This window comes from Lutjanus erythropterus, chromosome 7 (assembly GCF_056507025.1).
Source record: "Lutjanus erythropterus isolate fLutEry1 chromosome 7, fLutEry1.hap2, whole genome shotgun sequence".
NCBI lineage: Eukaryota > Metazoa > Chordata > Actinopteri > Lutjaniformes > Lutjanidae > Lutjanus > Lutjanus erythropterus.
In genome coordinates, this window is record NC_139323.1 from 8,888,147 (window position 1) to 8,902,405 (window position 14,259).

Below are 14,259 nucleotides of genomic sequence, written 5' to 3' on the forward strand. Positions count from 1 at the left end.
AATAAGGTACTGGTGGAGGGTGGGGTCTCTGCAGATTTAGGCGCTGCCACGCATTTCTGATGGGTCGTGGGGGGTGATTGAGAGCAGTTATTTTTGTATGAGTTTATGTACTTTTTTTTTTGAGAGAAAATCCTGCATAGTTTGCCATGAAGAGTCAGGATGAGGACCATTTATCTGATTTGACTGGTTACTAGTTGCCTGAAGGTTTTTGTCTGCACATGTGTGCAAAGTTCAGAATCAATATGTATAAATGTATAAATGTATAAATAGTTCTCATTTCCCTTTTGGGGGATACTATTGAATAAGGAAGTATGTTTTAGTGAATATGCAATGCACGTATCAGATTCATATGTGCATTAATTGCATCTTAGTTTTGTAGTTTCTGTAAATCCTCCTTTTGCCCTCAGGCTGGGCTTTGCACATTGTACATTTTATATTTTTGAGTACCCTCTGTATTAGGTTTGCCGCAGTACTAGGTATTACTGGTGTTGCATGGTGTTCAACACACACGTTACTTACCCACCTCCTCCACCCTCTAGCATCTTAGCAAAACTTAGCTGGATGGAAGATGCTACAATTAGCCTATGAACTCGAAAGTGTCTGCTCCATAATGTTACTTTAAAAAAGGAGTTGTCACAGCCGGACATGAGTTTGTTTTTAACCCAATATGATTGTACAAACTGAAATCCACAGGAAGGGCAATTATAACAGAGCTGCAGCGTTACCACAAAGGTGTTAGCTGGTGCTAATTGTTCTAGACCAAGGATAAACTTGCTAAACCTAGCCTTGACAAGGAGCTAGCATTACAAAAAGTGTGTTCTTAATGTTAGTGCTACTGTGCAACCCCTCTGTGGACTACAGTTGTTGTGGTCAATGTGGCGGACATTTAATAGACCGGGCACCTCAAAACAAAATAATAAACCAACCTTCTACACAGTTGTTTTGTTCAAAATAGGGGGAAGATCTAAAGATTTAAACATTAAAAGATCAAAATGCTCTAATGTTACAGATATTGAGTGTGATATCTTTGCCTGTAAAATGCCCAGCATAATTGCTAGCACCAATATAATCTTGAGTTTATTAATTGGTGGGAAAATTTCCTCACCGTGGCATTCTTATATTCTCATATATAAGACGGAAGAGATTTGTGTTTTACAGGAGATGATGCAGATCTCTGCAGTGAGCTCCTCCAGGAGTCACTGGATGCTCTGCGTGCCCTGCCAGAGGCTACACTGTTTGATGAGGGAACTGTATCATCAGTGTGGCTGGAAGTTGTTGAGAGGGCCACCAAATTCCTCAGGTTTGTTATTTACTGATAAGTCACTAATTCTATATTATATTGTTAGATCTGTTGGGTAGTCCTCTTGTGATTCTGATGTCTCTCTTCTTTGGGACCAGTGATGTACATGGAAGTGCCAGCACCAAAGGCAACATTCCTCTTCAGGACCAGCACCTGGCCCTGGCCATCTTGCTGGAGCTGGCTGTACAGAGGGGCACTCTCAGGTAACCAGATACCCCTAATACCTGCTGATTTGTCTGTGCTGATGTCCTCCTGCACTGAAATGCACCACTACCTCACCGCTCACTTTGTCTCTCTGTCCCTGTGTCCTTCCAGTCAGCTGTTGTCTGCCGTTCTGCTGCTGCTGCGCCTGTGGGAAAGTGGCACGAGAGAGATGGACAATGAGCGCTCCACCCAGGGAACCAGTGCACCTTTGCTGCCCCTCCTGCAGCGCTTTCAGAACATCCACAGCAGCAAGGAGGAGCCCATTCCTGAAGAGGAAGCTGAGGTGCATATCTCATCTCTCAAGCTTTCTTTTTATGTCACTTGAAATTAGGACACAGAGAAAACAAGAAACCACTAAAACAACTTGTTCTCAGATGAAAATCTTTCTAATGTGTTGCTTGGCAACGTCTGTCTTAAAATACCCCTGTTGTCCTTTTCCTGGTTGAGAATCAAGCTAATAAGTCCTTTATGGTTGATTGCTGTGATTTCCAGATCCTCACAGCCCCTCTGAGTCCAAATGAGAGTTTCCTGCGCTACCTGACCTTGCCACAGGATAATGACCTGGCTATTGACCTTCGGCAAACAGCTGTGGTGATCATGGCTCACCTGGACCGCTTGGCTTCCCCCTGCAGCCCTCCACACTGTAACTCCCCCTCGTCACACAAGGTGACAACTCTTTTTATAAACTGGCAATACTTGAATCATTAGTAATCTTATTTTTTAGGTCAGATTTGCTACCCCTCCCTTCAATACTTTGTGCCTGTTGTTTCATCTCTGTGCTATATATATCTTGGCTGTGTACTCTGTGTCATGTGTGAATCCTCCTTTGGAAAGACTTCAAAAGAGCCGTGTATAGAATTCTTATGAGCCTTTCACATTTAATTATGGTTAGATATCTCTGCCAATTAAAGCCACAATGGCAGACAATCACCAGGTGACCGATTCCCTCTCTTGTCTCATTTTGTCCCAGGGAACCTTGCAGGAGGTGATCGCCTGGGGCCTATTGGGCTGGAAGCTTTATGCTAATGTTAATGGACCCATTCAGTGTAAAGCCCTGTCGAGCCTCGGAGTCACACAGATTGTGTGTTCAGAAAAGGGTTTTCTCATCCTGTCCAGCACTGGTGCTGTTTACACCCAAAACTACAAGAGCACAACCCTGGTCAGTTCTTTTTCACGTGTGTTTTCTGTTAATGAGAGTTGTCACAATACTAGAATTTTAGACTTTGTTACGATGCTGGTATAAAAAAAACTAAATTTCAGGCAGGACAATAAAGCCTGAACTGAATTGAGGTCTTCACTGAGCACACTGAGAATTTTCTTTTTTATAGCTCCAGTACTTTCAATACTATAATTAATGGATATTCTACACTTCTTACAACCTTTCTGTTCATTAATGATGCTTTTCTGATGAACTAGCTTTATTCTGAAAATGTGTGTCTGCCACAGATTGAGTCACTGAGTTCTTTTGTTGCAGGCTCCTATGCTAATCCATAGTCTGAGCTCCAGAAAGATTGTGAAGCTAGCAGCTCATCCTGATGGGCAGCACTACTTGGCCCTGTCATCCAATGGGGAGGTGTTCTCATGGGGCTGTGGAGATGGAGGCCGCCTTGGACATGGAGACACCACGTAAGCAACTATAGAAAACCCACCTAGCTGATGTTTAATTTCCAGAAGAGTCACCCAACTTTTTCATTTCCTAATTGCCATCAAATATCAAATATAAAGATATAAAGGAAGTTGCAGTACTTCCAAATTGAAAGGACCTCTGTAATTGTGTAATTGTCTAACATCACAATAAAGCTGTAGATTCTGGGCATTTCAGGCACAAAATCCATTTCCTAAAAAAAAGCAAAACTTAATTATTGATCAAACAGATGTTAAAATTGTACATCATGCTCCACATCTAGGATAACAGATTGTTTTATGCTATTATACCAAAGACAGCTTCTACAGCTGCAACTAACTGCATTCTAAATGTAACAGCTCCTTCGAAAAAGCCATAAACAAGGCATAAGACATAAATTACCTTTCACAATGATTAGAAAGCCTCTGTAGAGAAGCATCAGTCTCCTACATCTCCATTTTCACTTTATTTCAGGTATCTAGAAGAGCCCATAATGATTGCAGCCTTCAATGGGAAACAGGCAGGAAAGCATGTGGTCCACGTTGCTTGTGGGAGCACGTACAGTGCTGCGATCACTGCTGATGGCGAGCTCTATACATGGGGCAGGGGGAACTACGGTCGACTTGGCCACGGTAAGCTCCATTCAACTAACATTCTCAGGTTGGATAATTAAATCTTTGTCTGTTTTGTCACTGAAAAAAAATTCTGCACTTCTAGGTTCCAGTGAGGACCAGACCACACCCATGCTGGTGACAGCACTGAAGGGACTCAAGGTGGTGGATGTGGCATGTGGAAGTGGTGATGCACAAACACTCGCTGTGACAGAGAATGGTAAGAAAGGAGTCTTTTAGGCTTAAATCCATCAGCCTCACCCAAACCGCAATGTTAGTATTTTTATTCACTGTCTCTGTGTGTTTCCACAGGTCAGGTGTGGTCCTGGGGGGACGGAGACTATGGTAAACTGGGCAGAGGAGGCAGCGATGGCTGCAAGACACCCAAACTTGTGGAAAAACTGCAGGACCTGGACATAGTGAAGGTATGCTGTGGCAGCCAGTTTTCAGTAGCCCTTACCAAAGATGGCCAAGTGTACACCTGGGGAAAGGGAGACAACCAGCGCCTTGGTCATGGCACTGATGAGCACGTTCGCTACCCTAAATTGCTTGACAGTCTACAGGGTGAGTTGACTATCATCTTATATATCTGAATTATCTTCAGAAGCTTTAAGAATCCAAAGATTGACCTTTGCCTTTATGTTTGCAACCAGGAAAGAAAGTTGTGGATGTTGCCGTGGGATCTACACACTGCCTCGCCCTCACTGATGATGGAGAGGTGCACAGTTGGGGAAGCAATGATAAACTACAACACTTTGATACACTCTTTTCTAACAAGAAGCAGCCTAAAGCACTTCCAGGGCTTAACTCCAAACACATTGTGGGAATCTCCTGCGGCCCAGGACAGGTAATCCATAAACGTCATTAATGAGTTTTAAACGCTAATAATTATAGACCCAAAACATAACACTTACTTGTTTGTTTGTCTTCAGAGCTTCGCTTGGTCCTCGTGCTCAGAGTGGTCTGTCGGGCAGCGTGTGCCCTTTGTGGTGGACGTTTGCCCCATGACCTTTGAGCAGCTGGACCTGCTCCTGCGACAGGTCAGCGAGGGGATGGACGGCAGCTCAGACTGGCCTCCCCCACAGGAGAAGGAGTGCATGGTAGTCGCCACACTCAACCTGCTCAGGCTTCAGGTAGGTGACAGTCTGTCGGCAGCTTGTGACAGTGTTAGATTTTATCAACAATTAAATTTTTCTCTGAAAACAAAGGTCATTAAACTTTAACTACCACAATCCCTGACCTGCAAACATACAAAAAATCATGTTTTGTACAATATATGTAAAAATGTTATTTAGAGAATAATTATGCAGCCTTTTCTGTTGTTTTTGGTCCCTGAAAACAAAGCTGCTGACAAAATTGCAAACTGTAGCACTGTCAGAATAAATATTTGTTTATTATTAGGGCTGGAAAGTTAATCACAATATTATTAAAATCGCAATAAAAGTGGAATATCGAAATCGCAGAATCAGAACCAAATCACAATTTTTTGAAAAAGGAAAAATTTGTGAGAAAACAGAAATTTTCCTTGCTTTAAGACCTGGTTTTTGCATCTCTATACACTCTCATTCTTATTTTTCCTAAAAAAATTTTGAATGTTGCAAATAGTAGGCTTATTGGATTTCTGATCATAATACTTGTAAAACCTCACTTAGCTCCATGCAGCCATCAGTAACCAGATGGATCCAGAGGAACTGGGCCTGGGGCTTGGCAGTGTGCTACTTAACAACCTCAAACAAACGGTGGTGGTACTCGCTAGCAATGCTGGGGTGCTCAATACTGTGCAAGCAGCTGCCCAAGCAGTTCTCCAAAGTGGCTGGTCAGTGCTGCTGCCCACTGCTGAGGAGAGGGCGAGGGCATTATCCTCTCTTCTGCCTAATGCTGGTGAGTGCAACCTGCTATCACTGATTAAACACAGTAATGGACACTTAATAGTCCCATAAACATACTGTGAAGTCAAAAAATGATTGGGATGGGAGACACTGAGGTTTTCATTTCTTTTTTCCCTTAGCGTCCGGAAATGAAATGAGTGTGAGCCCTGGACGTCGCTTCATGATCGACCTGTTGGTCAGCAGCTTAATGGCTGATGGAGGGCTGGAATCTGCACTGAATGCAGCCATCACTGCTGAGATACAGGTCAGTGAGTTAAATGTATGAGTCATCACTCAGCTCTCTTTTATCAGACAGTGTATTCAGCTTCATTCATTTAATTTGTTATGATTTGTTTACCATAAGCTCTGGTCCATTGGGCAGATGAACCCTGATAATAACTTATACAGAATATAAGAAATTAACGGTTAAAACAGGGTGGTTATGGGTTTTTAAAAAGTCTTCAAATGTCTTAGATTCACATTTACATGTAAAATGCCTTATAAAATATTAAATAGTCTTCAATTCTGTTTGGGAAGGTCTTTATTCATTGAATGCTGTAAGCACCGCTTTCCTTATTCAGAATATACATACTAGGAATGATATTAGCTAAATAATAAGCAGGAAACATTGAAGGTAATTGTCTCAACTCTATCAAAATTTGGGCAAAAGGCAAGCATGGAAGTTGACAAGATTCATCATGACAATGGACTATAGGCTAAATGAGTTGTGATGGCGTTTACCTATTTATTTAAAATCCATGTATAAACTAGACAAAAGAATCACAATAATAATGCAGGGGTCTTAATACTTTCAGTATGAGTGAATTCCACCTTGATATCACCTCATTTTAGATTCTGGCTAGAAGACAGTTGTAATATAATTAAGGACAAATATGTTTTCACACTAACAAATGTATTTAGATAAATGTTCTGTATAATCAGTTATTGTTATTTTGCATTACTTATCATTTTGAACTGACCTCTTTACTCAGAAGAATATGCCCATACTTTCACGTTTTATGTTTAGTTTTATTGCAAATTTGACTGAAATTTAAAAAACGGTGGCATTAAAAAGTCTTACTTTGAACTTGCTGTTACATGTAGACACCCTATTAAATGTCCTGCACCCACATCCCTGAGCTCCAGAAATAACCCTCTCACTGGACATCACTTTCTAATTGCCAGGACATTGAAGCCAAGAAGGAAGCTCAGAAGGAGAAGGAGATTGATGAGCAAGAGGCCAATGCTTCCACCATGCACCGCTGTCGCACCATGCTGGACAAAGACCTCATCAACACCGGGATCTACGAGTCGGCAGGGAAGCAAAGCCTGCCTCTGGTGCAGCTTGTACAGCAGCTGTTGAGGTACCTGCTCTTTGCCTGAATCCTGTTACACCTCTGCCACAGGACAGAGTAGCCCCTTGCTGTTTGCTAGCAGATTTATTCATTTGATGTTTTTCTGCAGGAACATCGCCTCCCAGACCATTGCGAGGCTGAAGGATGTTGCCCGGCGTATCTCCAACTATTTAGAAGCTGAGCATGTCAGCAAGGAACGTTCTGCCTCTCTGGACCTGCTGCTGCGCTTCCAGAGGCTGCTGGTTAGCAAGCTCTACCTGGGTGTCAACGGCACAGAGAATGTTAATGGATACAGTAAGTCATGTTCTTCAACCTAAATGTTTTTCAGTAGTCGTGCTGATAAAAGTAGCTGGCTGTCAAGTTTGGAAATGAGCTCTAAATGGGAAGTATTTGATATCTCTGTTTTTGCAGATCCGGAGCTTCTGGGTGTTGGTTCTCTGTTAAAAAAGTACATTGCCCTGCTGTGCACTCACATTGGAGACATCCTCCCTGTGGCAACAAGTATTGCCTCTACCGGTCGGCGCCATTTTGCTGAAGTCTCTCGTGTTATTGAAGGAGATCTAACTGGTAATCCCTCACACATTGTACTGAGTTTTATGTGCTGCGTGAATTGCATGTATGCCTTTAAAGAATTTTGGCATAGTTGATTGATTAATTCATTTTACTTATGGATTAGAAGACACAGAAACTTCTGGCTATGGCTGCAGCTAATGATTATGTTTACTACTGATAAATCTGCTGATTAATTTAACAATTAACCGATTGATTGTTTAGTCTATATAATGTCAAAAATCATGAAAAAGGCATATTACAATATCCTAGAGCCCAGAGTGACTTCTTCAGATTGATTCTTTTGTCCAACCAACAGTCCAGAACCCAAAGACTCTTTATTTATTTATTTATTTATTTATTTATCATGACTGACAATAACTGCAGCGATTAATTGATTATAAAAATAGCTGGTGATTTATTTTCTTTTGATCGATTAATTGACTAATCATTGTCACTCTGCTTCTGGTTACATTATTCTTAAGGATGCCTTGCTGTTTCGTCTTTGACAGGAGTGTTGCTGCCTGAGTTGGTGGTGTCCATCGTCCTCCTTCTCACCATTGATGCAGGTCTGATGCAGGAGACTGGTTCGATCCCTCTCCTGGCTGGACTTCTTGAGCACCTTGATCGTTTCAATCACCTGGCACCAGGACATGAGAGGGACGACAATGAAGATCTCGCTTGGCCAGGAATTATGGGTATAAAACCAAATATGTCATATACTGTCACTGATGTGAAATTAGTTGAATCCTAAGAGGTGAAGATTAAAAGATTTTGTCTGTGTCATGATTTTGAATGTAACTAGGTCCTTTTTTTCTGTGGCAGGATCTTTCTTCACAGGCCAGAGTTCCAAAAACAATGAGGAAGTTTCCCTCATACGCAAGGCTGACCTGGAGAACCACAACAAAGATGGTGGTTTCTGGACAGTCATCGATGGAAAAGTCTATGACATCAAGGACTTCCAGGCTCAGTCTCAGTCGCTAACAGGAAACAGTATTCTGGGTAAGGTTAAAAAATATATTTTTGGATTGAGATATGACATAGTTAATCACAATAAGTTTGGACTTCATTTGTTTCAGAAAGTGGGGACTATCTAATGAATTACTGACTATTGCCAAATCTCACTGCATTTTTGTTTTTCTCTTTTTACAGCCCAGTTTGCTGGAGAGGACCCAGTGGTCGCTTTGGAAGCTGCTCTGCAGTTTGAGGACACGAGGGAGTCGATGCAGGCCTTCTGTGTTGGCCAGTACATGGAGGTACCAGCTATTCTGCCCGTTTTCTGGATTTATTTCTGCCTTCATAATTGGTTCCAATCTTTGATAATTTGATTTTTTGTCATCTACAGCCTAACCAGGAAACAGTCACCACTCCAGACCTCAGCAGTCTCTCCTCCCCACTTATTGACACAGAGAGGAACCTGGGGCTGCTGCTGGGTCTTCATGCCTCCTACCTGGCCAAAAGCACCCCCCTGTCCCCCATGGAGATTGAATGTGCCAGTGGGTTCACTGATTTTTAAAGCAACTTAAAGATCAAGATGTATCTGTCTCTGTATTTGAATAGGTTTAATTTTTTTTTTCAATCTCTTTGCACAGAATGGCTCCAGTCCTCCATATTCTCTGGGGGCCTGCAGACAAGTCAGATCCACTATAACTACAATGAAGAGAAGGATGAAGACCACTGCAGCTCTCTGGGTACAACCACTCCAGACAAGGCCAAACTCTACTCCCGCAGAATCACCCTCAGTGACCACGCACAGCCTTTCCTGCAGGCCATTGCTGACAACAACACTCAGGACCACACTGTGAAGGTACTGGCATGACAATAATGACACAGGACCAAACAGCGTAGCTACACAGGAGCTGTGAAGCTTAAGGATACAGTCATACTCTCATGTCTTGTTTTTTGTTGTCACATTATAGGACTTCCTATGCCAAATAGAGCGTTGCTGTAAGCAGTACCATCTTATTACGCCCATCACCTTCCCCCCGGAACACCCTGTGGAGGAAGTCGGCCGCCTGCTGCTCTGCTGCCTGCTCAAACATCAAGACCTCGGTAACCTAGCAACTGGTCTCAGACAGGCTGTTTGATGAGGAATTAGGAGCTAATTTTGGCTCACTTTGCAATTGAAATGGGCTTTTTATTGTTATCTGTTACGCGTAGAAGCATTGCAATCCTTCCTCTCTGCACTTCCACAATCTCAAACACTGTAATAAACAATTCTTCACATCTGAAATGATTTGTGCTGTACAGCAATTTAGTGTTAAATCTCTTCCTGTCACAGGTCACATTGCTCTTTCACTCGTCAGTCAATGTGCCTTGGGTGTGGACCAAGGAAAACAGAGGTCCCTCCCGAAATCTGTGATTGACGTGTGCCGCATGGTCTACCAGGCAAAGTGTTCTTTAATTAAGGTATGACTCCTGCTCACAGCTTGTTAACTATAAAAGAACAAAACACAAGACATTGTATTAATTCCTCAGTGGAGAATGTTGCGCAGGTAATTTGTGATACAAAGAGGAATGGGGCTTTTAATGATGTGTTTGCCTTGTCGCATTTCTTTTAGACCCATCAGGAACAAGGTCGCTCTTACAAGGAGGTGTGTGCCCCTGTCATTGAGCGTCTGCGATTCCTGTTTAATGAGCTGCGGCCGGCTGTTAGCAATGACCTGTCTATAGTGTCCAAACTGAAGCTGCTGAGCTCTCAGCCGCGCTGGAGGAGGATCACCCAGAAACTCATCAGGGACCGCAGGAAAAAAAGAGGTGGGTCATTCAAAATCTAACCCCACAGTGATGATACATGCCTGCGAACTTGTCGCCTTTCGGCAGAATTTGCTGCTTTGAATCCAAAATGGGTCACCCGCATGATTTGTGCAGATCCAATGAGAAATAATTTTTTTGATGGGGATGGGATTCGAGATTCAGTCTACTCAAAGCAACTTCCATAGATGCAGCGGAGCACAAACATCTGATGTTGTGGATGGGCTTTTGGTTGCATGTGCATTGACTGTCAGCAAAAGGCAGCGAGCGCCTGGAGAAATGGAGCCAATCAGTTTGCTGCTAGTCATGGTACAGCGTGAGTTCAGACCCATTGGTATGTGACCTGCTGTGTGGAAAGAGCCGAAACAAAGTTGCCACATAAGGCATGTCAGCTGCAAAATATAAGGTGCTGACCTGGACAGAAGAAAAATTGAAGTGAGAGATGGTGAAAGACTATTGAGGCTGGGCACAAGAGAAAGAGATACTGCACAAGAGCAACCGAGTTATTGAGTTTGGAAGTGCGCACATGAGAGAATGAATTACTGTAAAAGCAAGAGAGATTGAAGAATGTTTAGTTCTTGTGAAGGGTGGAGCAGCTGAACCATTCAGCCACAATGAAAAGCCTACATTTACTCATTGTAATTCTAGGCTTATTTCATAAGATACAATGCAATTATTTGCAGCAGTATTCACTGAAATTAAAATCTGTGGGCTGTTTGCTGAAGAATGTGCCAACATGCAAATATGATATGATCTTAAGCACAGCCATTGTTTCTTGCAGCAGCACACTGAAATGTTGTCAAAAATTATTGACCACATGCTGCAGAATCAGGTAAGGCAGCAAAACTTCTTAATAACAGGTTTTTCATTTCAGTATAACCAAGTCTCTCACACAGTAACTGCCTCTCAAAAAAAGCAGGTATGAGGTCAGATTGGATGGAGCAAGAATTGTCATTAGCTAGATAAATACTGGATCGTTAATAAATGACAGTAACCTCCTTGTAATATGTTACCCCTCCACAGATGTTGTTAATGTTAAGTCATACCTTGTCGCCATCACCATCTCTCATCTTGCAGCAGACAATAAATACATGTTATATATAACATGCATTACTTTAGACTTTGTTTCGCTCAGTCTTGTAAATCTGTAAACCTGTGATTAGGACCAGAGCAATCTCAAAAGTCATCAGGGGGAGCATACCCAATTTTCAGGGTTTTATTTTCTTAACATACGACCTATTTCTTAATTTAACTATGTTCTGTTTTCAGTGCCTAAGAAGTCAGAGTCTACTGACATAGAAGAGCCAAAACTGGAGAATGAAGGGACCAATGAAGAGGAACTTAATGTTCACATCAGCCCCACACCTGCGGACAGGAAATCACCCACTAGCAGGACGTCCAAGGTAATTCAATGGGCTTAAGTATTGAAAGATTTCATAAGGGGAAAATTAACTGTAAAAATAATTTCCCTTGAAGTTTCTTGAATGCAGTCAATTTAATGATCTTAAAACTTTTATGGAAACCAGAAAAAATATCATGGAAAATGAGTAATAATTAATAACCTTAGTGCTTCAGACAAAATTTCATCAGCCTAACAGTTTTTCTTACATGTGAAGGACTTGACCTGTGTAAATAATTTGGGAACACTGACACATGTGTAGTCACAGTGGTTGTGGTTGTGCAGTTTGATATTCCTGTATTGTTTTCTAACTTTACAGCAGGACAAGTGGCATCCACTTCTGAACACTGTGGCCAATGTCCAGAAGTATCGGTGGCTGAAACACAGTGTTCAGGGTGCCTTTTCACAGTCCAGCCTTATGGCCACCATAGTTGAATTTGCACTGAAAGAGGAGCCCCTGGATGTGGAGAAAATGAGGAAGTGTCTTCTCAAACAGGTGACTGTAAACAACAGATCATCACCGGCTTCTTTAGTACTTGTTGTGATGGAGTGGAAAACAAATAAAAGGGACAAAAAAAAGTGTGTGTGAATTGCTCTTGGTATGTACAGATGTTACAGATGTTAACTGTTTTTCACTGTAGCTGGAGAGGGCTGAGGTGAGACTTGAAGGCATTGACACCATGCTGAAGTTGGCCTCCAAAAGCTTCCTGCTGCCATCTGTGCAGTATGCAATGCTCTGTGGCTGGCAGAGGGTCATACCAGAAGGGACCAGCATTGGGTAAGTCAACAGTTTGAGATGTATGGTTTAAAAAGAAACATAGAGACATTTCCCTGAATCTTGTGTAATGCATTGATATAATAGTTGGTTTATTAAAGTGAATATAATTTACCTTACCTACATAATAGTAAGCATCTAAAAAGTGTTAGAAATGAGTTTTAATCTGAACATGAAACATTGTCATTGTCATTTTTATACACTTTATTGATATTGGGTTTGAATTGGGCGTTCTTATGCTCAGACATTTATTATGAAAATTATGCAATCAATTCCATGAACGAGTCATTAAAAATCCACGTCAGTTGTCTTGTCCACAGCCGTACAATGATTAGCTTCTGTGCCAGTGCTCTTGAGGGATGATGTGCCACGCCTGCACAGTCTTGAGAAATTGACTAAACAGCACAATGAGCTGTTTAGTCCAGTAGTTATGGATGTTAATTTGCATTCAGATTTTTTGTGGATACTTAATGAGACACTCAACTTAAACATCATGCCTTTTTACTATTTCATGTCAAATTTATTTCCAGAGACTTTAAAACATGATGGTGGTTTGTTCATGTGATTCTGTGTGACTGTTAAAGCATCAGACACAAGTAATGATGTAATGATGGCATGTGTTTTAGCCACGGTGTTGTCGTCAAGTATTAGGCCTTCTGACATTTCAGCTCACCTTTTCAGAGAGCCCTTGTCTGACTGCCTGAAGGATGTGGATCTGATTCCTCCCTTCAACCGAATGCTCTTGGAGGTGACCTTCGGCAAGTTGTATTCCTGGGCCATCCATAATGTTCGCAACATCCTGCTTGAGGCCAGCACCCGCTTCAAAGAGCTCGGTGAGTGGTGTGGTCATCTGGCGGTTTCATCGGAGAAAACAATGCTGGTTAGAGAATGATAGAGTTTTTTATAATGCAATAGATTCTGTGTGTGGTTGGGGGGGGGGCATCTGCAGATTAATTCTATACCCGGTATGTTATGATCCACTGAAGGTAGACATGATACAAGATGAATAAATTCCTGTTTTGTTACTGGGAGTGATCTAAGCAGCTTTATGCCAAAACATTATACTTCTGAATAGCCGCAACTTCCACTGGAACATGCAATGTAAATAACTTTCAATTTCAGCTTCTGTGAATTTAGCCAAAAATGTAGATTTCTAGATCGGTATATTGTTATAAAATTTAAAGAAAACTGAGACTCTACTGTACAAAACATTTTATTAAAAACTTTGCATATATATGAATTAGAAAATGTATCTTATACTATATTATACAAACAACTATTCAAAGCTGGTTGCTTCTGGCAATGGTGGTGGCATTGGAGTAGGTGCTTCACCGTCTGCCTGGTGCAGAATTGTACTCTGAGTGCACTCTTTTAGTTCGACATGTTATACACACAAACTAACTCATTGCTCGCCTGTTCTTGTAACCAGGTGTGCAGCCTGTTCCCTTGCAGACCATCACCAATGAGAACCCAGCGGGACCAAGTCTTGGCACCATTCCGCAAGCCCGCTTTCTACTATCCATGATACACATGCTGTCTCTGAAACATGGGTCCAACAGCCTCAGTCTCTTATTAAATTCTGGCATATTGGCCCTCACACAGAGTATACTCCGGCTCATAGGTGAGTACTGTCCAGTTAAAACTGATACAGGCTGTTCAGAATAGAAGCAAAAGGGCATCTGTTTTTATGGATGGATGTTTTTTGCAATTGATGTCTTCTCTAGGGCAAGAAAGCAGAAAGGCACTATACTGTATTTAAAAAAAAATCAAATTTTAAGAAAACTCATGGTATAAAGAACATCACCATATGCAAATATGTA

At 41.8% G+C, this 14,259-nt stretch overlaps 1 protein-coding gene across 1 annotated transcript in view; it reads left to right on the top strand.

The window, feature by feature from the left end:
• Nucleotides 1–14,259, top strand: part of herc2 (HECT and RLD domain containing E3 ubiquitin protein ligase 2) — a 60,129-nt gene that overhangs the window by 8,953 nt on the left and 36,917 nt on the right. The window contains exons 7-35 of the mRNA XM_084722560.1: nt 1,159–1,300; nt 1,399–1,503; nt 1,616–1,787; nt 1,997–2,170; nt 2,475–2,663; nt 2,979–3,130; nt 3,603–3,760; nt 3,846–3,959; nt 4,052–4,303; nt 4,393–4,586; nt 4,672–4,872; nt 5,392–5,620; nt 5,748–5,872; nt 6,793–6,971; nt 7,072–7,256; nt 7,374–7,529; nt 8,024–8,209; nt 8,337–8,513; nt 8,664–8,767; nt 8,857–9,007; nt 9,104–9,318; nt 9,431–9,563; nt 9,793–9,920; nt 10,073–10,268; nt 11,535–11,668; nt 11,984–12,160; nt 12,306–12,442; nt 13,121–13,272; nt 13,869–14,060. Of these exons, the coding sequence (XP_084578686.1) occupies nt 1,159–1,300; nt 1,399–1,503; nt 1,616–1,787; nt 1,997–2,170; nt 2,475–2,663; nt 2,979–3,130; nt 3,603–3,760; nt 3,846–3,959; nt 4,052–4,303; nt 4,393–4,586; nt 4,672–4,872; nt 5,392–5,620; nt 5,748–5,872; nt 6,793–6,971; nt 7,072–7,256; nt 7,374–7,529; nt 8,024–8,209; nt 8,337–8,513; nt 8,664–8,767; nt 8,857–9,007; nt 9,104–9,318; nt 9,431–9,563; nt 9,793–9,920; nt 10,073–10,268; nt 11,535–11,668; nt 11,984–12,160; nt 12,306–12,442; nt 13,121–13,272; nt 13,869–14,060 (4,809 nt within the window). The remainder of the gene's footprint in view (nt 1–1,158; nt 1,301–1,398; nt 1,504–1,615; nt 1,788–1,996; nt 2,171–2,474; nt 2,664–2,978; nt 3,131–3,602; nt 3,761–3,845; nt 3,960–4,051; nt 4,304–4,392; nt 4,587–4,671; nt 4,873–5,391; nt 5,621–5,747; nt 5,873–6,792; nt 6,972–7,071; nt 7,257–7,373; nt 7,530–8,023; nt 8,210–8,336; nt 8,514–8,663; nt 8,768–8,856; nt 9,008–9,103; nt 9,319–9,430; nt 9,564–9,792; nt 9,921–10,072; nt 10,269–11,534; nt 11,669–11,983; nt 12,161–12,305; nt 12,443–13,120; nt 13,273–13,868; nt 14,061–14,259) is intronic.